The 25865-nt window shown below is 39.1% G+C and overlaps 1 protein-coding gene across 3 annotated transcripts in view; it reads left to right on the top strand.

Annotated features, from left to right (window-relative positions):
* Positions 1–601: 601 nt before the first annotated feature.
* The window catches only part of LOC126271918 (gamma-tubulin complex component 6), a 249988-nt gene continuing 224724 nt past the window's right edge, over positions 602–25865 (top strand). Inside the window, exons 1-2 of one of the 3 annotated variants that reach the window (XM_049974312.1) lie at positions 602–1621; positions 20618–20759. In XM_049974312.1, coding sequence (XP_049830269.1) covers positions 1592–1621; positions 20618–20759 — 172 coding nt within the window. In that variant the 5' untranslated portion in view covers positions 602–1591. Of the gene's footprint in view, positions 2052–13272; positions 13365–20617; positions 20760–25865 lie in introns of those variants that run through there. The other 2 variants (XM_049974311.1, XM_049974313.1) reach the window with 2 other exon arrangements.

Genomic DNA, 25865 nt, shown 5'->3' with positions numbered 1-25865 from the left:
CCTGAATAATGCACACCTTTTTGTACAAGACTAAGAGAATTTAAATCCTTCTGAAGATTATTCTTATTTCTAATATTGATTCCATGAATCCCTATGTCTGACACGACTCGCATTGCAAATAGAGATTTGTTAAGACGCTTCAGCGTGGTTGGTAACAAGCGAATGTGTTGCAAGCGAGTCGCAGTGATAGAATCGGTATGTGTAGGAGTGTGGTGGTCAGGAAATCGCGTATCAGTTAGAAATACCAGTGATCGAGAATTCACATATATCACAATAACAACTTTACAGAATCTAATTGCGATTTCAGGCACAATTAGCAGTCGCAAGTAGCATTTCACATTCATCTCCGTGTGCCATCTGTTGACCGAATTTCGTACTGCGTTCTGTAAGCCTGGTGTTACGATATGGAATTAGCTGCGACTTCAGTGACAAGTCGCGGCTAGAAGCTGAAATTAGCAACTAAAAAGCGCAGTTAACAGTGGCAGCTGTTGGCCAGAGTTCGTACTACGCCCTATCTCTGCCAGTGATCTCTATTATAGAGATCACTGATCTCTGCGATACACTATCGAGTCTGCCATTTCTGTGTCTGTGACAAATCGCAGCTAGAAGTCGCAAGTAGCAAAGAAAAAGCGCAGTTAACATTCTTTACCTAGTGCCATCTGTTGACCGATGTTCGTACTTTGTTATAACTTATAAGAACCTTGTGTCTCACAAGGTCGATGTACTGTGTGTGCATATTATATGACGAAAGCACGTTCAGTACCAGTTATTGTTTTGTCAAACACAGCTGTGACTCTAAATGTATTGTATCAATAACAAACAACCAACATTGCCCTTTTCTCCTGAAAATATCATTTAAAGACAAGTAACCTAAAAATGTGTTTGATTCTGCTTCCAACATGGCAGTTGTGGTTAATACTACACATGCATACAGGACTTTGTAATGTTAAAACAACACAACTCAAACATCTGTATAAGTGACTGAAAAGTATTTTTCCCAGAAATGACTGATAACGGAAAATCGCAGTTTAGCCCATTACTATAGTGTGAAATATATTCTTGCCGTTGCATTGGCGGCTAGTGCGACTTCGCCTGTAGTCGAATGAACAAAGGATAAACGTAAACAAAATAAGATCGACTAAGCGCTGCCAGAACAAAAAATCAGTTTAAACAGAAAAAGGGGGGAAATTCAGAGTAGCGCAGCAGCAATGTTTACGACATTGTAAACGTAACATAAATAACTTGTGTTTATGCGAATTTATGTGACAGTCCCTGGTATCTCGTCTGGCAATAGTACCTAAAGGGATCTTATTTTCTGCTACCATATCGTTCCGAAGTACTTCTCGTCTTGAATGACAGGAACAAACAGTGTCAACAACAGCTGATTTGCAGAGGCCATTTGTGTTAGACAAGTGACGCTCGAAAAACGTTTAAGTGACCGAGGTAGCAAATTTAAGTCAGGAGTGACACAGAAACATGAAGGCGAAAATCAGATTACGATTTTCGCCCGTACATAAACGTGTAAGGCTGTATTCATAGGGCTTGCCATTTAATTTCAAATGACATACAATACAATTTATTCAAGTGAGTTATGGAGACGTGTGTTCAGAGGCAATCTACAGTAAGTTGATATTTCAAGGTATAAGCATGAAATTATGCTTTTATTGCCCTAGAATTATTCGTCCTTGCGACCCCTTGCAGGAAATGTACAATTTTTCTGAAGTATATGTTTCGGTCTACCATTTGTTTTTCAAGAGACTCGAGCAAATGTGCTTGCACAGCTTATAGGCGTACTCCAGTTTTGTATTTATCCTGCACCACTAGCTAACCCATATACTACGTTAAATGATCACATAACTTTCCTAGAGTCCTGGAATTCATATTAATCTTGAATAACATTTGTGACTTCCGTGCTTTTGTATTGACTATGAAGTAATGTGCAAGAAGATAGGCCTAAGTCGTTAAACAAAGTTTGGTCTTTGCACTGTTGTGCAGAGTGAAGCTGTATGTCTAGTGAAAGAAATCTTCAACAATATTCCCATAGGCAAAAGGTAACGGGTGATTCCTAGAATTTCAGAAATAGATTACAAGCCTTATTATTAAACACCCTCCTGCAATAAATACATACCGAAATTTGAAATCTGTTAAATTAGTCCCAAATGTATTTTGTTAACTCTGTTTGGTAAGGTAGCAAACAGACAGTGTAGTGTATATACAAAGATATAAGTATGGTGGATCAAGTGGCCTGTGTGCCTCAGTGGTACAGATAGCTGTACCACAACAGCAACAACACTGGAGGAATATCAGGGGAGTGGCCAGACAAATGTGGTTCCTGAAGAGGGCAGCAACATTTTTGGTAGCAGCAAGGGATGTAGTGTGAATGATTTTCTAGTCTGGCCTTGTAATGTTAGCCAACATGACCTTAGTGTGTTGGTCCAATGGACATCCAAAAACAGAGGGAAACTAGAGCTGTTATTTTTCATGACAGCATGCAGCTGTACTGTGCTAATTAAATTGTATCATACTCTTGGGTAAGATAGTCCCTCATTGGGGTCTCTGGGCAGGGACTACTCAGGAGAATGTAGGCACCATGAAAAACAAAACTAACATTCTACAGGTCTGAGTGTGGAATGTTGGATCTTTTAATTGGGTAGGTAGGTTAGTGAATTTAAAAAGGGAACTGGATAGGCTGAAGTTATGTATAGTGGGAATTAGTAATGTTTAGTGTCAGGAAGAAAAGGACTTCTGGTCTGGTGAGTACAGGATTATAAATTGAAAATCAAATATGGGTCATGCAGGAGAATGTTTAATAATGAATAAGAAAACAGAATGCAGGTGAAGTACATAGTAAGCACATTATAATAGTCAAGACATGTACACAAGCTAACACCCATCACAGCAGTAAAACTTTTGTATGCTAACTAACTCTGCAGATGATGATGTTCAAAGAATGTATTATAAAATACAAGAAATTATTCAGATAGTTAAGGAAGAAAAAAATTTAATTGTGATGATGAACTGGAATACAATAGTAGGAAAAGGAAGCGAAGGAAAGGTATTAAGACAATGTGGTCTGAGGAAAGGAGTGAAAGAAGAAACCATCCAGTGGAATTTTGGGCTGAGAAACACTTTGTTTATCACAATGATGGCCAGTAGCTGCAGCAGAATCACATGCCTGACACTTTGTCCACAATGGCAGCCACAGCGGAGCCTCACAGCTAATGCTGTTACCATCCTTGCCGGGTGGTGAAATGTCCATCAGTATGCATGGGGCAGTCAGCATGTTAAGAATCATGTAATAAGTTTGTATATTTGGAAGAGATCTGGTGATACTGGAAGGTTTCATACTGATTGAAACTAAATTTTAAACTGTAAGATATTTCAAGAGGCAGACATGGACTCTGATCATTATTTATTGGTTATGAACTGCTGATCAGAAGTAAATAAAGTGGGTAAGGGTAGTAAATGAAGGAAAGAAAAAAAGTGGTTCTGAGTTTCAGAGGGAGTATTATAGGCAATGACTGACTGAAGTGGGTGAATGGAACACAATAGGAGAGACATGCATAACTTCAAGAGATGCTATATTGAAAGCAGCAGAGGATGAAATATGTAAAAAGATAAGGTTTAGTAGAAAGTTTTGGGTAACACAGAAGATATTGACTTTAATTGAAAAATGAAAAGAAAACACACAAAAATAAAGCATGTGAAAGGAAATACATACTGACATTGCAGATCAGTTAAGCAGAATGGCTAAAGGGCAACGGGAAGGCTGCAGAAGTATGCATAACTAGAGGAAAGCGTTTCCCACAGGAAAATGAGAGAAGCCTCGGGAGATGAAGAAAACGGGTTCGTGAGTATCAGTACTCAGGAGGCAAGCCAGTAATAAGCAAAGAAGGAAAAGCTGAAAGGTGAAGGAATATATAGCAGATCTGTAAAAAGGAAATGCATCTGAAAGTAGTCTGATAGAAAAAGTAAGAGGAAGTAGATGAAGATGAGATATGTGAAACTGCACGAAGAATTTGACAGGGTACTGAAAGACTTGGGGTGGGTGGCATTCCTTTGGAATTACTGACATGACAAAACTGTCCCACCTAATATGCAAGATATACAAGAGTAAGTCAGTAAGTTAGTTTTAAAGTTGTGTAATAATAATCAATGTAATTCCCTGAAAGTTATTTCACTTTTATATGTATTCACTCTGCGCATTCAGACACTCATTCCTTACCTTTAAAAGACCTTGACAGCTGGCAGCAAAGAAGCTTTTGGAGCCAACATGTAACCACTAATTTTCAAAATGTGAGCCTCCTAAATAAGATTTTATGGACTCAAACAGAAGTTAGTCATTGGTGGCAAAGTCAGGACTGTACCACAGAGATTGCAAGTGTTCTCACTTGAAATGTTCATAACAGCTCCTGTGTTCATCTTTTGTGAGAAGACATGCATTGTCATCCAGAAGATTCACTCCCATTGTTAAGAGGCCAGATAATTTGCGGTGCATGGCCTGTCGGAGTTTCCGCAGAGTGGCGCATTATGACAAGGCAGTCACAGTCTTTCCATAAGGCTGGAATGTCATCAGTATGACCCCTTTGTCCTAAAATGGTGCATATAACTGTGGGATCTGATGGAATGGTCTTGGGCTTTTTGTTGCTAAGAAGGTGGAATATTTCCATTCCATGGATGGTCATCTGATTTCCAGTTGAAAATGGTGAACTCAAGACTTGTCCCCTGTAAAAATACGTGCTCTGAAGCTCTCTTTTCCTCAGAGTACTGTATGAGGTGCAGTGAAGACAGAGCCATTTGATTCATTTTGTGTTCCTCAGTCAACATACAGGATAACCACAATGCACAAACTTTATGAAAATTCATCTACTCATGTTCGATGTTGTAAATGGTTCTATGTGAATAGCCTACAGCGTACACAGTATTGTTGATCTCACACACTGTTCATAATGAATGATCTGTTCCATATGCAGCAACCGATTCCACCCGTCTGCCTTGACCAATGACATAATGTAGATGTTATCTTGTTGTTTCTGATGGCGTCCTCTCTCTCTCTCTCTCTCTCTCTCTCTCTCTCTCTCTCTCTCTCTCTCTCTCTCTCTCTCTCTCTCTCTCTCTCTCTCTCTCTCTCTCTCTCTCTCTCTCTGTGTGTGTGTGTGTGTGTGTGTGTGTGTGTGTGTGTGTGTGTGTGTGTGTGTGTGTGTGAGAGAGATGGCTGGCCGAAATTTATTGGTGTAAGTAATTATTTCTTTTAGGTCTATTTTTCTCAAGTTGTAATGTTTTGTGTATTGAATGTGTTTTAATTTATGTAGAGATGTTTGAGTTTTTAATTGTTGAGGTGGTGTGGTTTTGATTCGTAGCTGTTGGTGTTGGTTTTTTTTGTGTAAGCAGTTATAGTTGACCTGTATAGGTCAAGGGAAATGACCAATTCCAATTTTTGTATTTTTATATGTAGGTATAGTTGTTTTGGTACCGTCAGCTGTGGTCAAGGGAAATGTCTGATTCCAATTTCCGTAGTTTTTGCTGTAGGTGTTGGTATTTTGGTATCGTCAGCTGCTGTTGACCTATGTAGGTTAAGGGAAGTGTCAGATTCTTGTAGATTTTGCAATACTTTTTTGTGGTGTTTTTTTTTCTTTTTACTGTTATATTTAGCTTGTCCCCTCCCTAAAACACCCCAATTTCCCACAATTGTCCCATTAGTTTAATTGTATTTTTGGAGGGAGATGTTATTGTCTTATTTATATGTATTTTCATGTTTCTTGCTGTGTGTATGTAGTGATATCATAGGCGCCATATTGGAGATGCTTAGAATATCCATTTCCACCATATTGATGACATCATAGGTCGAAGGAGATGGGTGGAATCGGACACCTTGTATATCTGTAGTTACAGTTGCCAATACCATAGGATGACCAGGACACTCTGATGCTTTACCTTTGCTTGTTAAACTCCTGGTTCCAATCGAACATGGCCTTCTGTGATTAACAGTTGTCAGTATACAAGATACGCAATTTGTGATGCACATTTTCTGTCGACAGTCCTTTCTCCCATAAAAACTGTACAACTGCCTTCTGCATAACTCACATGCAATCATGCAGCACCCTCTCTATCTTACACCGTCTTCCACGTGATGTCCCTCAGCCTGTACAACAAGCATATATATGCTGTTATCTGCTGGCAAAATATTTGTTGTAATTTAAACATGGTATATGGTAAATTTATGTTTGTTACATATTTATTGACTTACATTAATATGAGACTCATGGAATACCATAATGCTTCAAAAAGAATGTAATAATTTCAATTCCAAGAATGAAAAGTGCTGACAGATGAGAATATTATAGAACCATCAGGTTCTGGAGAAATGTAGGAGCACACAAGACAATACTGACCAATGAGTTATCTTAGAAGGTAGGTTAAAGAACAAACCTACATTAATAGCATTTGTAGATTTTTTTTTTAAAAGGAACATTTGACTATATTGACTGGAATAAACTTTTTTAAATTTTGAAAGTAGCGGGAATAAAATATGGTAATGAAAGGATATTTACAACTTATGTAGAAGGATATGAAAGGGAATCAGTGGTTGAGAAGGGAGTGAGGAGACAGGCCTGCAGCCTATCCGCGACATTATTCAACCTATTCATTGAGCTAGCAGTAAAGAAAGCAAAGTAGAAATTTTGGAAGGGAATTAAGTTTCAGGGAGAAGGAATAAAGACATTCAATGTTTGGTGATGACATTGTAATTCTATCCAAGGCAGCAAAGACCTTGGAAGAACAGTTCAATGGAATAGATAGTGTCTTGAAAAGAGGCTATAAGATGAATGTCTTCAAAAGTGAAGCAAAGGTATCAGAATGTAGCCAAATTAAATTGGGCAAGTCTGATGGTATTAAACTAGGAAATGAGCCACTAAAAGTTGTCGATGAGTTTTGTTATTTGGGCAGCAAGCTATCAGAGGTGGCCTAATTAGAGAGTACGTAAAATGTCAACTGGCTATAGCAAGAATAGCATTTCTGAAAAAGAGAGATTTAATATCTAATATTAACTTAAGCGTAAGGAAGCCTTTTTTTGGAAGGTATTTGTCGGAATTGTTGCCTTTTACAGAAGTGAAACATGGGTGGTATACAGTTTATAAAAGTAGAGAATACAAGTTTTTGAAACATGATGTTATTGAAGAATCCTGAAAGTAAGATATGTAGATTGAGTAACTAATAAAAGGGTACTGAATCAAAGTGGGGGAAAAAAATTATGGCACAACTGACTAAAAGAAGAGGTCGGTTGACAGGACATGTCTTAAGACACATAGGAATTGTCTGTTTGGTAATGGAGGGAAATGTGGGGGCTAAAATTTGCAAAGGGAGGCAGTAGGTGAGGGTTGCAGTAGTTACTTGAATAGCTAGACTAGCATGGAGAACTGTGTTAACCAGTCTTCAGGATGAAGACCACAACAAAATCAAGATTATAGGACACTAAAAACTGATTATTGTGTGATTGAGAAGCTTCTAAGTACAAGCTGGTTTTACTTATTTCTGGTGGAAGACCTTATAATAGTTTTATGACATCCTAGTTATGATAATCAGCATTTACTTACAAGAATCCAACCTTGATTAGACATTAAAAACACCTCTGCATAGTCATTATACTGAAGTACATGTAACTGCATGATTAGTATTTTGTGACAGTTATGTGATGTAATGGGCATAACTTTTTTTTTTTTTTTTTTTTTTTTTTTAATGAGAGAGAAATGTTAGGAAGCTGATGCCAACAGTAAGGTGTATTGTCTTTTCTTCTTACTTACTCTTTGTCTCCTAACACCACAAATTGCAGTCGGATTATGGTCTTGTCAAGTAGCCTCCTCCACAGTGTTCTGTCCTTGGCATCTTCTGCCCTACTTTATCCATAAGTGTTGATGTGTGATATGGTTTCCTTTCTCTCACTGTTTTGTGAATTGTTGTAATATCAGTCTAAACAATTAAATGTAACTGATTTTCACCTAATGCGAAGTCAGTTGGGGTATCTGTTGCTAGGGGATAACTGGGTCGTGATTTTTTTTTCCATTAAAATTTATAAGGGTAATTAAAAACTGAGTTACACAATATTAATATTCCATAACAACTTAATGCTTTTGACAGAACTGTCGCACGATTATATTTGAATCTCATGTCTCTAATTGTTATGATTTTCGTGAAGCAATTTTCTTCAGTTCTGTGGTGCAAAATTTCCATAGCAGCTCCTGCAAGCAGTTATTGCGGTAGATAATGTGTTGAATAAAGCATTGATAGTTGCCTATATCTGTTCCCTGTTGCTGCTTTAGACAAACAGTTTCTCCACAACCTTGGCACATAGCACCCTCCACCCCCAAGTTGTTTTTCTCCTCTGTGTGAAGTATTTAATGCACATCATGTGCTCTGGCTACTACATAGTGTCCTGCAGGATTGTGCTATTGATAGCTTGTTGTGGATAGAAGATCTGTGTGTTCTGAACTTGGGGCAGAGCACACATTTGTGAAGTTCTATAGAGCTGGTCTTTGACATTAATCTGATTGCTTTTTTCCTCCAATCTTGGTGCTTGCTGCTCAGTGGGAAGTGGTCAGTTGTCTGAATTCCAGTGGGTACTTTCCAGTGTGAATACATCATCCAGATCAGGCAGTCTTGAAAAGAAAACCCCAAGATGGCTTCTCAGCAAACAAATACTGCTGGCTGCTTGGGCCAGGAATGGGTGGGTCATTTTACCAACACATATCCCAAAGTCTTATAGACATTTGTAAGGACTATCTGTCACTTGGTGGAACAACAAATGCTGTTCTGCTATGAGGTGAAAGTGAGTGGCTCAGTACAAACTCAGATACAGGCCACCAGTTGAGAATCTCACAGACTTTCATGTGGTAAGAGCAAAATGCTGCTCTCATAATTAAGGCAAGTGAGGCAATATAATTACAAGAGTTCTTGAGCTACATCGATTGTTCTGTTAAACCAACAGACGTATGAGAAGCCATTGGATGAATTACAAGGGGAGATGACAGCTACTCCATTAATGCTGTAAAGCAGAATGGGAGCCACCTAATGATCTGTTAAACATGCAGGAAAGAAGAAGAAGTAGAAGACGAAGATGAAGATGAAACCTTTATAAGACTACTGTGTCTCCAGAGCAGCAGTTTGCTGAAATTGTATAAGTCCCATATTTTGTAGTGAACTTAAGGACAGTAAAAGAATGGTGTAAATCTTACCCAAGTTTGAAACAAAATATGAAATCTATAGTAATGGAGAACAGGGAAGACTTTGGCCAGCTTATAATTCTAGCAATATATGTGTGTTATCCAATAATGCAACATCAATAGAAGGAAAATCTGAGAATCTATAGATATCCCTGTGAATGTGGCTAATTTTAACAAAGAGGATAGGTGTGTGCTTGCCTTTGCAGCACTGAACTGTCAGGGAAGTAATTATTGGCCACAGAAATGTTAACACCTCAGCAGCCTATTAACAACCAGCCTAGTAACAGCAATTTTTTTCTGATATGTTTAGGTTGAATTCCTCATTTTTTTACAGCTTGCTTCTTGTACCAAAACAATAATGGTGACTTATGTTTAGACTACAGAAGAATGCTTAAGATTAGATGGGTAGATCACATAACTAATGAGGAAGTACTGGAGAGGATTGGGGAGAAGAGAAGTTTGTGGCACAACTTGACTAGAAGAATGGATCGGTTGGTAGGACATGTTCTGAGGCATCAAGGGATCACAAATTTAGCATTGGAGGGCAGTGTGGAGGGTAAAAATCGTAGAGGGAGACCAAGAGATGAATACACTAAGCAGTTTAAGAAGGATGTAGGTTGCAGTAGGTACTGGGAGATGAAGAAGCTTGTACAGGATAGAGTAGCATGGAGGGCTGCATCAAACCAGTCTCAGGACTGAAGACCACAACAACAACAATGTTTAGCCTGAAGGACTTTTACCCAATAATTCCCCGTCTTAGAAAATGAATGGGAGAATGCCCTTTTATGTGTTAATGTGTCTGTCTTTTGGCACTATTCAGTTTCCTGTGAACACCAGAAGTCTCCAATGAAAGACCCAAAAAGAGAGATCAAGTTATTGGGTTTTAAAAAAGAATAGTACAGGATAATAATTGAGAACATTTTACTTTCTTTGATAGCTGTCTACAGATATAGATGATGTAATAAGTTGTGAACTCCTTTTTACTATTACTATTAATTCAATTGCTTCATTCTTCTATATTACATGAAGTTGGTGGCTACATCAGTTTGGCTTTGTATAGGCTTATTTTTGTGGCAAGAGAGCATACAGAGTGTGAATTAAATTTGTCATGATGATTTGGTCACTTGAATATTTACGTATCTGAAGAACAGGATCGTTAATGAGAATACTCAGATACCGGATATCAAAAGGGTGTTTGGAAAGTCTGAAAGCTTTGAAAATAATTCTTATCTTGATGTGCTTGAACATTTATTTTCTTGTGCACTAGTCGTAATACAATGTCTTATCTTTCAGTTGTTTATGCAGTATATATCTAGTTTCATGTTGTTCTCATCATAAAATGTTAAGAATTTAAAATATAATTAAAGAGTCAAACAAAATCATAACTGCAAATCTAATAACTTGAAATCCTACTTTTCAGTAATATATTGCCTTTCTTTAAGTAAAATGCTTTAAGAGATTGTGCATGAATTTCCATGTAATCACCATTAATACCTGCTAAATATACAATTTTTAAAACTTTATTAAATTTAATAAATTAATAACAATTCAGTTACTGTCCTGGTTGCACATAAGTTGCAAGATAACTGGTTTCAGATTGGTACACATCGTAAAAGGTTAACATTATGATGTGTGCAGATCTGAAGATAATCATATAGATTGAAAGTTATTACCTTATAATTGACATGCATCGTAATAGCAAATAAACTTATTGGCCGTGAAAGATTGCAGCTATCTCTGTGCAGATTCTGGGTAACTGTGTAAGAAAAAGTGTAGAGAAGACTGATTCTTCTTGAATCACACCCAAAAATAAAGCGAAATCAGGAGACACTTTTACTGTCTCCACTTGATATATTGTGTGTAATATGTTGGTTCACATCTCCTTAAATGAGTGGAAATTTGGCTGGACAACACTGCTTCTAAATTCCATGCTCCTTTGAATAAAAAAAGACACTCTTGATTTCTCCTCTAGTTTATTTATCATTTTCCTTTTCATCATTTCTCTGTGCTGAACCATCTTCTGGAGTTAAAGAAGATCCGTACAAGTAGGAGAAAAGTGACGTACTTGGTAGTTATTTAAACACTGTTTTGTTTATCATTTAAGTTTTTTTTTTAAATTCTGAATTCTTGTTGCTACTCACTTCCTTAATTTTCTTCCATTTTGCAAGCCAGTGGTTTTGAGATTCATATATGAAGTATAGTTACTGTGTCAAATGAAAACCGAAAATTCTTAGTTTTAAATAATGATAAACAGCTTAATGCCACATTAAAGGTGACCAAGTCCCGTCAGACAATCAGTATTCTCTTAATGTATTCTGCACTATTCTAGCTAGTGTACCTACTTTATATGGAGCTACAACTTGAATAGGATTGTCACTGAAAAGTTGCGCACTTCTTTTGCATCAGTTATGGCAAATACAAATTCTGTTCCAAAAATTCATTTCCACTGCTTGTGATAGTTCAGCTCATAACACATAAAACTCAATGAATGACTCTGTAGCTCTTTCTGGTTAACACTTAGGTCTCCGTTTGTCTCTGCAGGAGGCATGTGATGACTCTCACTAAGTAATCAATTTCTTGTGTTGATTTAACTAACTGAAAGAGCAGTTTCCAAAAGTATTCTGCTAGGATGAATGGTCAGCAGAAACAATTAGATGCTGTCCAGTAGTTTTGGCTGTTTATGAATAGTGATGCAGAACTGGGCAGGTATCATTATAACTAGCATCTATCATACCAGTATGCTTATATCATGGAATCCTTCTGTCAGCTTAAGAGGAAAGTTGTCACGTTCTGGAATAATGACTACATTACGATTATGGCTGGACGTTTTTCATGTGTGAGCTGTTTGCAGAGATCTCACTTCTTCTTAAGCTACAAAGTCAAAAACACAATCAATGATCATGTAGCAAAAACAGATTGTGGCAAATGTTTTTGCACACAGTAAATCACTCCATTAGCTGCACAGAGTTAAGGGAAACAATCAAAGATCTCTTGTTTATTTATCATTTTCCTTTTCATCATTTCTCTGTGCTGAACCATCTTCTGGAGTTAAAGAAGATCCGTACAAGTAGGAGAAAAGTGACGTACTTGGTAGTTATTTAAACACTGTTTTGTTTATCATTTAAGTTTTTTTTTTTTTTTTAATTCTGAATTCTTGTTGCTACTCACTTCCTTAATTTTCTTCCATTTTGCAAGCCAGTGGTTTTGAGATTCATATAAAAGAAACCTTGTAGTTGTGGCTGATTGCTAATAGCTACTGTACTTCTTACCCTGTGCCGCAGGGGCTAAGGAGACCATTCTTGCCATATGTTGCTCATGAAAGAGTTGCAAGCTCCCTGGGGGGTGGCACAAGATGTGTTTGGGCCTGTGTGGGGACATCTCACAATCAGTACAGCAGCCATATGGGCAAGAGATCCACCCCACCCCCAAGTTTCTCTACCCACCCTTCCTCACTAGTCCATAAACCATGGAGCATTTTTTGATGCAAATTAAGCTTGCCTAAGCACTCTAATTTCAATCATTATTTGATTCCTTAACCCACATCTTAACATGTCTTTTTTTTTTTCATTTTCTAGATTAGGTGAGTCTCCATCCAGTTTAGTACGACACTCATAGAAACGGTAACGATGCACGATACCTCGCACTAACATAACCACACCTTGCATGCGCTGTCGCAGCTAGTAATCCGCTACTGCCCTTACTACCCGTCCTACTATCGCAGAGGTTTTTTTCCCTTGGCGCTTGCCTTGGCACTTTTTTCCCTCTGCCCTTAAAAACCGCTACCCTTCAATCGCTTTCGACCACTTCTATCTCCTGATGGACCATGTAAATGAGTAATCTTACCCAGACGCATGGATAACATCACAGCCTGCATCCTGTGACTCTTGATTCTAAAAACTAACATGTTATACGGAGGTGACAGTAGAACTTTTGGTTTGGTCACCACGTTGGTGCGGGCGTGGAGGGGCCCCATCCTTATTTTTTACTCATAGAAATGCCACATACGAGATATATTACGCTCATGAAAAGGTGGTGGTGGTGGTGGTGGTGGTGGTGGTGTATTTATCACAGTGGATAGGTGACTCATATCCACTGAAATAGAAGTTGAATCTTCATGCAAGATCATTTGGGAAAGGCTTAATGTCAATGGTAGGCATAAACTTATTCTGCTTCTGTTGACCACCAGGCTCATCCTCAGATGTGACAGAAAACTTTAAATAAATCATCAGCTCACTAATACATACATTTCCCAAACATACTGTCAGAACTTGAGAAGACTTCAGTCATCCCATAATCAATTGGGATAGTCACAGTTCTGCAAATAGTGGCCTTGACAAGTCTCCTGTGAAATTATGGTAGATGTTTTTGTGAAAACAACTTAGAACAGATAGTTTGAAAGCCCACTTGTGGTGGAAAAGTTCTAGATTATGTGGCAACAAATAGATGCAAAATTGTTAAGGCTTTTGTGGCCACTTGTTGACAAACTGCCTATTGGCTTCTGTCTCGGGTTCTTCGGCCGACGTTCATCTAATGATTTTTCTGACATTTCGCCAGCACGAGTGACTGGCATTGTCAAAGCTTCACCCTCCATTGCCGGTGGTGAACTGGAGCCGAGCTCGCGGCAGCAGACTATATGTACCTGGCGTGCCAAAGTCTGAGGGCTTCTCCGCGGTCATTTCTGGTGTGGTTCTCCTCTTGCTACTTGCGACGGTCGTTCGCTGCAGTATGGGAAGCCAGGATCTGTTTACCTTAAGGCTTTCCTCTTTCTTGTTCAAACTGTTCGCATGCTTTTGTATTTCTACAGCTTCTCTGAACAAGCGTGTGTGATAGTGCTTCTCTACAGCCAGAACTTCCGTGTCGTCTAATTTTATTACGTGGTCGGCCTCATTCAGTGCGTGCTCTGCCACGGCCGATTTCTCCACCTGCCCCAACCTGCAATGTCGCTTATGCTCTTTGATCCTGGTGTTAATGGATCGTCCAGTCATTCCAACATAAACTTTTCTGCATGTGCATGGTATACGGAATATTCCCGACATTGCAAGTGAATCTCTTTTCTCCTTCGCCGATCTAAGACACTCTTTGATCTTCCTTGTCAGTTTGAAAATCATCTTTACGCCATGTTTGCGCAATATACGGCCGATTCTGTCCGTCACTCTGGGAATGTATGGCAGAAAGGCCATACCCGACATTTCTTTTTCTGGTTCCTTACTTCGCTGAGTGTTTGGCTCTGTTACACACGTGGTGTGGAGCCGTGGTGAAGAACAGCTCGGTGACTTCCTAAGAAACTTGAACAGCATCCATGCCAACATAACATTTACAATGGAAGTAGAAAAGGACAAGAAACTGCCATTTCTAGATGTGCTGGTCACAAGGGGCGGCGAAAACCTGAGACACAGCGTGCATCGAAAACCGACACGCACGGACCAATACCTGCACAAACTGTCAAACCACCGCCCGAGCCAGAAAGGAGGCATGATTATTACGCTTGTTGAGAGCAGGACGTATAGGTGAGCCGCAACACCTCAAACGAGGAATGCAACACCTGGAAACTGTCCTGAGGAGCAATGGGTACTCCACAAAGTATATTAGAAGTGTAACAGAGCCAAACACTCAGCGAAGTAAGGAACCAGAAAAAAAAAATGTCGGGTACGGCCTTTCTGCCATACATTCCCAGAGTGACAGACAGAATTGGCCGTATATTGCGCAAACATGGCGTAAAGACGATTTTCAAACTGACAAGGAAGATCAAAGAGTGTCTTAGATCGGTGAAGGAGAAAAGAGACCCACTTGCAATGTCGAGAATATACTGTATACCATGCACATGCGGAAAAGTTTATGTCGGAATGACTGGACGATCCATTAACACCAGGATCAAAGAGCATAAGCAACATTGCAGGTTGGGGCAGGTGGAGAAATCGGCCGTGGCAGAGTACGCACTGAATGAGACCGACCATGTAATAAAATTCGCTGACACGGAAGTTCTGGCTGTATAGAAGCACTATCACACGCGCTTGTTCAGAGAAGCTGTAGAAATACAAAAACACCCGAACAGTTTGAACAAGAAAGAGGAAAGCCTTAAGGTAAATGGATCCTGGCTTCCCATACTGCAGCGAACACCTGTCACAGGTAGCAAGAGGAGAACTGCACCGGAAAAGACCGCAGAGAAGCCCTCGGACGTTGGGGCGCCAGGTACATATAGTCTGCGGCCGCGAGCTCGGCTCCATCTCACCACCGGCAATGGAGGGTGTAGCTTTGACAATGCCAGCCACTCGTGCTGGCGAAACGCCTGAAAAATCATTAGATGAACGTCAGCCGAAGAACCCGAGAGAGAAGCCAATAGGCAGTTTGTCAACAAATAGATGTGTAGCAACAATGATTACCAAAGCACAAAGGGTAAATACAACAAGTAAAAAAATTTGCACATGCAGTTAATTTAATAAAGGAGCAGTAGTTTCAGAACTCAAGGAGGAATTCAGAATATTTAGCACTGGGCATGGGCATAAGCATGTTAGGAACTGTGGTCCAAGTTTAGAAAAACTGCTAACAATGCCATGGATGGATATGTAGCTACTAGCACAATTCGTGATGGGAAGGACCATCCATGATATATAATCTCTATGAAGAAACTTACACAGAAATAGCAACTACTGCACATTAGATGTAGAACAGAACATAGAGCTGTAGATAGAGGGATGCTAAATGAAACACATTTTACCTTCAAAAGCGTAATGTGTGACACCTTAAATGACTACAGCAGCAGACTCTTATCAAAGGACCTCTCACAGAATACACAGAAATTCTGGTCATATATAAACGTTATAGGTTGTCCCAAAGTGAGTGTCCAGACACAGGAACTTAGATTGAGAGTATCAGTGACAAAGCAGAAATACTGAACTCCATTTTCAGACATTCTTACAAAGGAAGATCCAGAACTACTGTCTCAGTTTAATTCTCATACCACAGCAAAGATGAATGGTACAAATTTTTGTGTTGTACTTGTTGAGAAACAGCTAAAATAGCTGAAATTAAGAAGGCCCCAGGGGCCAGTGGCGTCGTTGCAGCCAAGTTAAACCAATCTCCAAACTGTAATATACCATGTATTCTTTGAACAAAAAATTATGCTCACAGGTTAGAAGAAGGCTTGTTAGATCACATCTGCAGACAAGAAGGCCAAACCCCTCTACAAGAGAGGTATCAAAAACAATCTACAAAATTGTTGTCTAAGATCATTGATATCCATCTGTCTAGAATCTTAAAACGTATTCTGCACTCAGAGATATTCAAATACCTTGAACAGAATGATCTCCTTAATGTCAACCAGCATGGAGCCTGAAAACATCAGTCATGTGCAACTCAGCTTGCACTTTTCTCACACAACATTGCAAAAGTCATGGATGAATGCATTATAGTGAATGCAGTATTTCACGAAATCCAAAAAGCATTTGACCCAATATCACAGTAATGATTATTTACAAAACTCAAAGTGTGGTATCTGCCATCACTCAGCCACGGGCCGACAGCAGCAGACATCAACATGTGCAAAGCATGGCCAGCTGCACAGCTGCAGAGGTAACACATGTGGTTCGGGCATATAGATTCGCCGACCGGCCGTGTTGTCCATTTTGAGATGACCTACTAGAGGCCCGGTGTCGTGAGATGGAAGCGAGTCTCCAGGTGGTCTCTGACGCTACCACACACTGTATTCCCAGACTACCAGGATGGTATACAGGCCACTGCAACAGCATCATACAGTTATTCCTACACCTGCCTTTGCTCGTATTTGTGACTAGAGACCGCACATACTAGGGACCCTGTGGAACTTAGGGTACTATCTCAATGATCTCTGGTGTGGACTGGACTGCCCTGGACTTGTGTACTTGCTATAGAGTGAGAAGTGATATTGTGAACCAGTATCATTGTGAATAAATCATTTAAGTATTTTGGTTGTTATTGTGTTATGCTGATATAAAAGAGATCAAATGCAGTCTGTCTACAAAGGAGACGTAGCAAAACATTCGTGCAACTCACCCTAGATTGTTGCTTAATTGTGTGGGATCTGTACCAAATACAGTTGACATGGAATATTGAACACATACAAAGAAGGGCAGCACAAATAATGACAAGTTTGTTTGGCTTACCAGTGAGGGTTGTGGAAGCACTGAAGATAGTAGAAGATAGTAAACTAACACTAGAAAGCCAAAAAACCAGTATTAACTGAGTAATCTAGGAATGTACTATTGTCACTACTTATCGTTTCCATAGGGAACATGTAGAAAAGATTAGACTATTTACTGTGTATAAAAGGCATTTAGCTTTCCTGCGGGAAAGAAATGTTAATAAGTGGTACTATGGGCTGCGTCCCCCCAGCTATATGATTCCACCTGATTAACCTCCTATGTGTGATACAAGCAAGTGGCCAAAACCAAACATGCTAGGCAATCCATTTGGGAATGGTGAAGGACTGTCATTAAATCCCCACTTTGCTGCAATCCCTTGATCTCACAGTTACACTCTTGATGTGTTTGCAGTCACTGTTAATGCATTTATCATATTTGGGACCAGGGAATCCCATGCAACAGCTACCCTGCATCTATAGCTGTTACTGCTATGTTGGGGTTGCATTCGTGAGGAGAGCTCATCCATCCTCCCAGTTGAAGTAGGTGACACCTAGGTGGAGAACATCACACAATGAGACCCTGGCTGAATATGCCTCTGGGATTTAAGGCAGTGCAGGACTTAGTGGAATTTATTGTGGAGGGAATTAGAGTTCTTAAATGAGAATGGGCAAGTCACCAACCTGATCACCAGAGATCCAGAATCATCTTAGATGTAATTCGCTTTGGAAACAAATAGACTCTAAGTACATATTTTATCACATTTCAAATGAATGATTCTGTGTAGTAGTAGGTGTAGTAGATAATCTGATTGGTGTAAGTAGGAATTCTATTGGTTGCTCTGTTATGTTCCCAGAATTTGTGCATGAGATATGCCTTACAAATGAAAGTACAGTTTGTAACATAGCATTACACACAGTCTTTGATTATGTTAAAGTGTGTTAGACATAACTGTGCCAAAAACTCCATCATTTGCTCTGAATGAGTACATTTCATGTTCAAAACAGATATACCTAGCAGAGAAGGAAGTTGAGATTGTAAAAAATCCCGTTATGCAATGACAAGAGCAGCAGAATGAAGTGACTTTAGGGCACATGGGAAGTGAAGGAATCAAGAGTTCAGTTGCAGCAACTGAGACAGTTTGTGGGACAATTGAAGCTCAATGTGCCGTGTTCCTGCCATGATCTCACCTTCCTTTGAAGCAGGGTAGGGGAAGTCGCAGATTGAGTTAAGGGGCAACAAGTTGCAGTCAGTACAATTTATCGCTCAGTTGGAACATATCTCATTGTAATTTCTCATATGTAGTGAAGTAATCCTAGTTTGTCTTGTATGATTCTTTTTCTGGTGAGAGATCCATCTTCACTGAATTTTTTGAATATGCAACATTTTGCCTGAACTTTTTTCTCTCATGAAGAGAGGGAGACAGTTGATAATCAGTGATCCCCCTCTATTTGTCCTCATCTGATGATGAGCCAAATGTAGTTTGCTATAGAGAAGGAGTAATTGTACAGTTTTATGTTGATTGTACTAGCTTCTTACCCATGGCTTTGCCCATATATAAGTTTGTCACATATACTGAACACACATCCTCTCCCCCCCCCCCCCCCCCCCTCCCTATTTGTCCACCTCCTACACCCACTGTCTATTGACCTTTTTCTCCCATGTATGCCTGTCTACCTCTTCCTCCTCTCCGTTCTCTTTCCCTCTTCATCTCCTGTGCCCCCTCTCTTTGTCTGTTTCCACTACTTCCTGTCTCTGACCATAGCTTCCTCCTCCCTCCCTCTGATCATATCTTCCTTCCCCTCTCTCACTCCATCTCTGCCACCACTCCATCACCTGCCTACTACTCCTCTACACCTTCCACCTGCTCTCCCTCCTACCTTTTCTCTGCCCATTTCTTCACCCCCCCCCCCCACTCTGTCCATCCCACCCTCTATCCATCCCCTCCTCTATCCATCCCCTCCTCTATCTATACCAACCAGTACCCAGCCGTGTTTGTCGGCATGTGTAGTTCCTGCAACATAGTTCAATAAAGTAGGATGATACTACTTTCTCAACACACCTGTCATGTAGAGCAGGGGCTTGAAAATCAGCTATTTGCCACTGATGTACAGGCCACCGTGTGAAGCAAGTTGATAAAGTAGGCTGATACTACTCCAACACAACACACTTGTCGTGCAGGCAGCTTCCATGTCAAGGAATGGAAAATTGTTTCGCCCTTGACATGTAGGCTACCTTGAGAAGTAGGTTGATTTTTCAGGCTGATATTGTTCCCACACAACATGCCAGTCATTCAGGGTGGCCTATAAGTCAGGGGCCGGTAAAAAAACATATTTTCCTGTATCTCCATTCCTATCATAGTTGATACTAGTCAGGCCATATTTGGTTGAAATTGTTTCAGGGATTTTGGAGGATATCCCGAATATACACACACAAACAATCTGCTTTGTATATTTAACAAATTAACAAACAAGCTTAAACTGAGTGTTGAACTAGGTACATGCTTTAAGACTCCATATTATATGTGACCACCTACCTGAGTTGTAAGTGACGAGCCAGCCAGATTTTCTTGACCTTATGCTTTAATGCATGAAAACAAAGATTGCATTAATAATTATAATTTAGTTATGTATCTTAGTGAACGTGAGAGAGATTTTAACTAACATTTTATTCTAGCATGTTTTACAGTTCTGTAGAAATTATACCACATTTGTCTCAGAATGTTTAGCTAGGAGTTCTAGTGATTGCACAATTACGCACTGTCAACATGAACGTTTGGTATTTTATGGTGTAACCAACATAGGAAATACATTCCGATACTTGTCCTCTGGCTGTGCTATCAAAATATGCAAACAGTAGACCCTCTTTTGGTGTCCATACCCAAGTCAAGAAATAAATTAATGAAGCAATATTATTGATGTGGTGATGTAAGATAGTATCTACCACTGTAAAATTAAAATATTGGTCAGCATGATAAAACTAACTTTAGTATTGATAGGAATGAAAAAATGAAATTTGTGTGTTTCATTTAATTTGTCTTGTTGACATTTTCCTCCCAGTTTTGCCCATTTCATGTTGTGTAACAAAGTGCACATGTAGGTGCTGATTTTATATTTCATTTGCTCAACCTGTAAGTTTACCTTAATAGTATTGACAACTTTCCATTCTACAATTAGTTGTTCAGTGTACTTAAATTTCTCTGATCAGTTGTGCACGTAATAATATATTGCTTTTGAAATGATATACTAATAGAGTACCAGACACTCATAAAATCATAATTAATTCTAGTTGCCTGAGACTGACAGTGTCTATCAATTGATTACTCAACTTTGTAAATATGAACTGAGAGAGAAGGGGTCTTCTTATGTTCTGAAGAAAGCACGCTCTAATGCATTTGGGATTCTACTTAAGAAGACACCTGCTGCCTTTGGTGAGTGATTTTCAAATGTTGTCTGGATGTGTCTTTTGTTCCACTATAAAATGGGTATTGAAAATAAGATTATAGACTTAAATTTTTTAATGATGTTACAAGGGAATAAAGATGGTACTTGTTTTCTGAATTATCTGTAACTCTTGTTCTCTTTATTGTTTTTAATTAAAAAGTTGTGAAAGTACTAGAAACTTTTTTTAATGCTTTGAAACTCTTTGTTACGCCCTCGCCAGACTGAATTTTGTGAATTTTTATGCCTGTGAGGTTGTAGTTTAAAAAGTTAATGCTGACTGAATTTCACTTATACCACAATGCTTTACTATCTTTATTAAGTTGCTTAAAAAAACTGTGTATTAGAGATAAAACTGAATTAACTTTCTCAGTGAAATTTAGTGAAGCACATTGCATCTCCAGTTAGATGTGGGACATTGTGGCTTGTTGACACTGTTCAGTCTGTCAGCGTAGTTTCGAGTTAAGAACATGAGAGTATTGTCACTTTAAGAAAAGAAGGATCGTCACCATGGGAAGTTGCTTACTGAATTAGCCTGCAGTGGAGCAACAGTGTTTGAACATTCAACCACTATCATGTGACATAAAAACTGAAGATCTAACAATGGAAAGTCTCAGATGCAATAACAACATGTTATGAATAGGATAGATTGCTACTCACCATATAAAGGAGACATTGAGTCACAGACAGACATAATGGAAAGACTGTTGTACACTTTAGCTTTTGGTCAAAAGACCTTTCCCTGAAGTAGAAAACACACATACAAACACACACGCATTACACAAGCACAACTCGCACACATGCGACCACTGTATGTGGCCAAACTCGTGTGTGTGTTTTCTACTTCAGAAGAAGGCCATTTGGCCAAAAGCTAAAGCGGAAGATCTGCCTGTTAGTAGTCACCTGTGGACATGACCATTCCCTACAAATAAGTACCCCAAAAGGAATTCAATAGAAGTGTGTACTGCCTTTTTGGAACTAACTGGGAGTGGGCAGCTATGCCGAATCAGACAGTATGCAATAATGTCAACATGATCAATTTGCACCTAGGTGTCTGTTATGAACAATAGTGTAAACCTCTAGCACCAAGGTGAGTGAAGAAGGTATGGAAGGGAACACCTGGATTGGAACCTTGATGAGTGCAAACGTTGTCTGTTGCCCGATCATAATCACGGATGAGTATGGAGGTTAAGAGGTACCGGGGAATGTCTCAGACAAGTCCCTCCCCCCAGGTTCAGCAGGGTCACAGGTCAGTGTGTAAATGTTGGATGGCTCTAGTTACTATTGAGAGTAATTTGAGGTCTCTGCAGAATTGGGATAGTATCCTCCTACCACACAATCAGTGTTTAGGCAATAGGTTCACCTTTCAAGAAGGAAATGCACAAGCACAACATGTGCACCTTGTGAAAACCTTCCTTGTGGAGGCAGGAATCAACTGGATGGAATAGTCTGTGATATCGGCTGTTATGAATCTGAGTGAGCATGCTTGGGGCATTTGAAACTTGCAGAGCATTGTCACAGGAACCCTTCTTACAGACTGGTCGATCTCAGGAGAGCCACTGTAGAAGGGGGATGATGCTTGGCCAGCAACGTCTCAATCACCTTGTGGGTGGCACGCCAAGGAGGAGCAAACCATATTTCAATGTACAGGGTAGAGCAACATGAAACTAGGTTAAATAAATGTGGCATTTTTCACTTAGGCTTCATTTATTTAAATTTAATCTTCAATAATTTTATTCAACTTGAAATTGTTGGCTAATCAAATTAAAAGCAACAATTCCATTCCTAGTTTCCACACTGACAGATAGGATTATTTACGTTGTATACATACTAAGTGAAATTTTTAAATTTCTGAATTTCCCATTTTGGTGCACCATATCTTTTTAATAATTTTATACATATTCCATTCTTTCTTTATGTGTGTGTAAAAAGAACTCTCAGATTTTGTGGCTATCCCTTACTTTTATTCTTTATTATTGTTATATCTTTGGCGATTTCTTGCCTTATGCACACCAGCTATCTGTCAGACTATCAAGATTACAAAGATTTGTCAACGAAAATGAATGGAAGCATCTAATGTGAATACACTACCAAGTTTACAAGTACAGAATATTTTTCCAGGTGGCTATCTTTCCACTAATTCAAGTTCACTCCATTGTGTTCGCATTTTGTGGTGGTAATGTACACTTAATAATAACTTAAAAATTCAAAACTAGTTGTGGAATGAAAAGAAAAATGCAGCCTAAGTGAAAAATGCTCTGTTCATTTAATAAATTTATGGCTGTGATACCCACTACGATGAATGTTAGTATGATGACTATTACTCAACAGAAAATTTTAGTTTCGTAGATGCGAAAAGATCTGCACTTTCAAATAAACTGCCTTAACTTTTTTGTAATGGTCCACTTTTATTTCCAAGGTAAAGTTTTTTTTAAATTTCTGTTTCATAAGACTAACTCTTTCATTCTCTGTGATCCTCAAGTATGTGTCCATGCATGTCATAAATATGCAGGTGATGCAAAACATATTGCTAAGCAGTTTAGATAACATTACAACTCAAAATCATTTTTGAGTTATTTATTACAGTTTTGTACATGTAACACAATATAGCTTTAGAAGAATGTGCTAGTTGTCAGTGGAAATTAAATACAAGGTGTATCAAAAAGAATCATCACATTAAAAAAAAAAATCATAACTATTACATTATTTGAGAAACGTGCATGAACAACAAACTGTTGGAAAGAGCAAACTCATGAGTTTTACATGGTTCCTGCTAGGTAGCAGCAGTGTGCACTGGAAGTGCGGGAATTTTTAAATCAAAGGATTACTGAATGATGGATCTGTTGCACTGGACTGTATGATTCAGGCTCACTTTACAGGCCTCCAAGATCAACAGATTCAACTGTATGTGATTATTTCTTGTGAAGGTTTATAAAAGATTTTATGTGCCTCCATAACCAACAACAACAACAATGAATAATCTGAGACAGTGCATAACAGCAGGTATGGAAGCTGTAACTCAAGACATGCTTGCTGCAGAGTGGGAACAACTAGAATACAGCATTGACATATGCTGTGCATCTGAAGGGGGCGTATTGAACACCATGAAAATGTATTTTAAAAAAAATTCTCGTTCATCAAAGAAGAAAATTCATCATATGTGTTTATTAGTTTCAGAAAAAATAGACGTGCCAAATTGGATGATTCTTTTTGGTACACCCTGTATATGAGATGGCAGATGAAAACAATTTTATATTTGTTTGCATGGCCATCTTCCACTGCTGGTGTCAACATCTGTCATCTTAACTGTTTTTCATTCATCACTGCAGTTCATTCATTCAGGTCAGTGATGAATGAAAAACAGTTAAGAAAGTCAATTGTAAATACTGTAGCATAGCAAATAATGCAAAATGCCAAAAACTGTGAAGAGCAGATGTGAAATGAAGCCTGTCGACACCAACGTCTGCTAGTAAGATGGGAAGGAGCAGGTTATGTAAAGAAACACCAATACCACAGAAGATGCTTTTTAAATAAAAGCAAAATGCATCTGGTATAGTTCTTTTTAATTAGATTGCAGTCAGCTAAAGACAGATAACCTGTAATAAAATATGAAAACAATTTTCTCTGCAAGAGTATGATGGATAGTGGCCATCTTCCACTTGCTGCTTACAGGAAACAAGTGGTTGTGTTCTGATTTTTTTGTGACAAGAACTAAGTTGTCATTTCTCAAGCAACATGAGCAAAAGGTAGATGGGGTGGATGTCAAAAGACACCCACAGACATCTAGGGCCTCTTAGGTGTACTACTTGCTGAGCTAACCAAAAGACAGACTGACACAATTAATGACTGACAACTGATATACTATCAAAACAACTTAGAAAGCAGGGACCAACATCAAGAAATACTACGAGGAATGAAAAGGAGATGAAGGAGAAGATAATATGACCTGCTTTGTTTGTGCAGACAGTTGACTTCAGATGGCCACTCATCCAAAGGTCATCAGTTGGAATAGGAGGAAACGGAAGGCACCCTGTGTTTTCGTGTATATAAAGTGCAGAGGGAAGAACTGGGTAGAGCAGTATGTGACCTCTACCTCATAGCTGAATGTAAAGTTCTTTGACCGCGCTGCTCTACTCGAGATACAGGCTGATATCCTAAATGATGGCAACGCTCTCTCAAGATGGCAGATGAGTATGAGCTTGCAGTTCTGGAAAAGATGCTGCAGAGGGAAAGACACAATCAAGATACTCGTACTGGGGTTACCATGGATGACAAGGATGTGATATTGGAAGTATTAGTGTATCCCCACCTTGAGACTGAATACTGCCTCGTGATGTTGCAGTCATAGAATGTAGTAAGGAAAGTATATAAGCTCCATTCCAGTGACTACACAGACTGCAAGTGGGGAAAATCCACTGACATAAGTGACGTGACAAGTGGCAGATTGTTATGGTGTGGCGACTGGGAATAAGCATCGTAAAAATAGTGAAGCTGGCTGGCTGTTCAGTTGTTACTGTTGTGGGGATCCATAGAAAAGAGTTGGAGGACAATGAAACCATGAGGAGCTAATAGTGTATTATACATCCATGTCTCATCTCAGAATGTGGAGATTGGAGCCTTCCGACTTTGTAAACCATGATCTTTGGAAGATCTGATGACAGATTAAAATGCTGGTGTAGGCAAAAATGTTTTAGAGCTCAGTGCACATTGTCGAATGTGGGGATCCACAGCAGATAATTCCTACTTGTTCCCCTGTTGACTCAATGACACTGACAATTACATTGCAGCAGTTGCAGGATCATTGAAATTGGGCTGTGGATCAATGGAAACTTGTTGACTTACTAGATTATGTGCATTTCTTGTTAAGCTGGTTTTATGATAATGTCTGAATATGCTGTCATCCAGGCAAACAGTTGCTAAAGACATGAACTGCTTACAAATGCATGCTGGTGGAGCAGTACTGTGCTATTAACGACTTTACCTGAGCTCTCATAATACCTGTGGTATTAACTGAAGGCAACACTATGTAAACTTTATTGTGGACCACCTTCATTGTTTCATGCTTGATGTATTCTTTGACAGAGATGACATCTTCA

Source organism: Schistocerca gregaria, chromosome 5 (genome assembly GCF_023897955.1).
Source record: "Schistocerca gregaria isolate iqSchGreg1 chromosome 5, iqSchGreg1.2, whole genome shotgun sequence".
NCBI lineage: Eukaryota > Metazoa > Arthropoda > Insecta > Orthoptera > Acrididae > Schistocerca > Schistocerca gregaria.
Note: the sequence above shows the minus strand (reverse complement) of the source record. Positions and strands in the feature narration are given on the sequence as shown.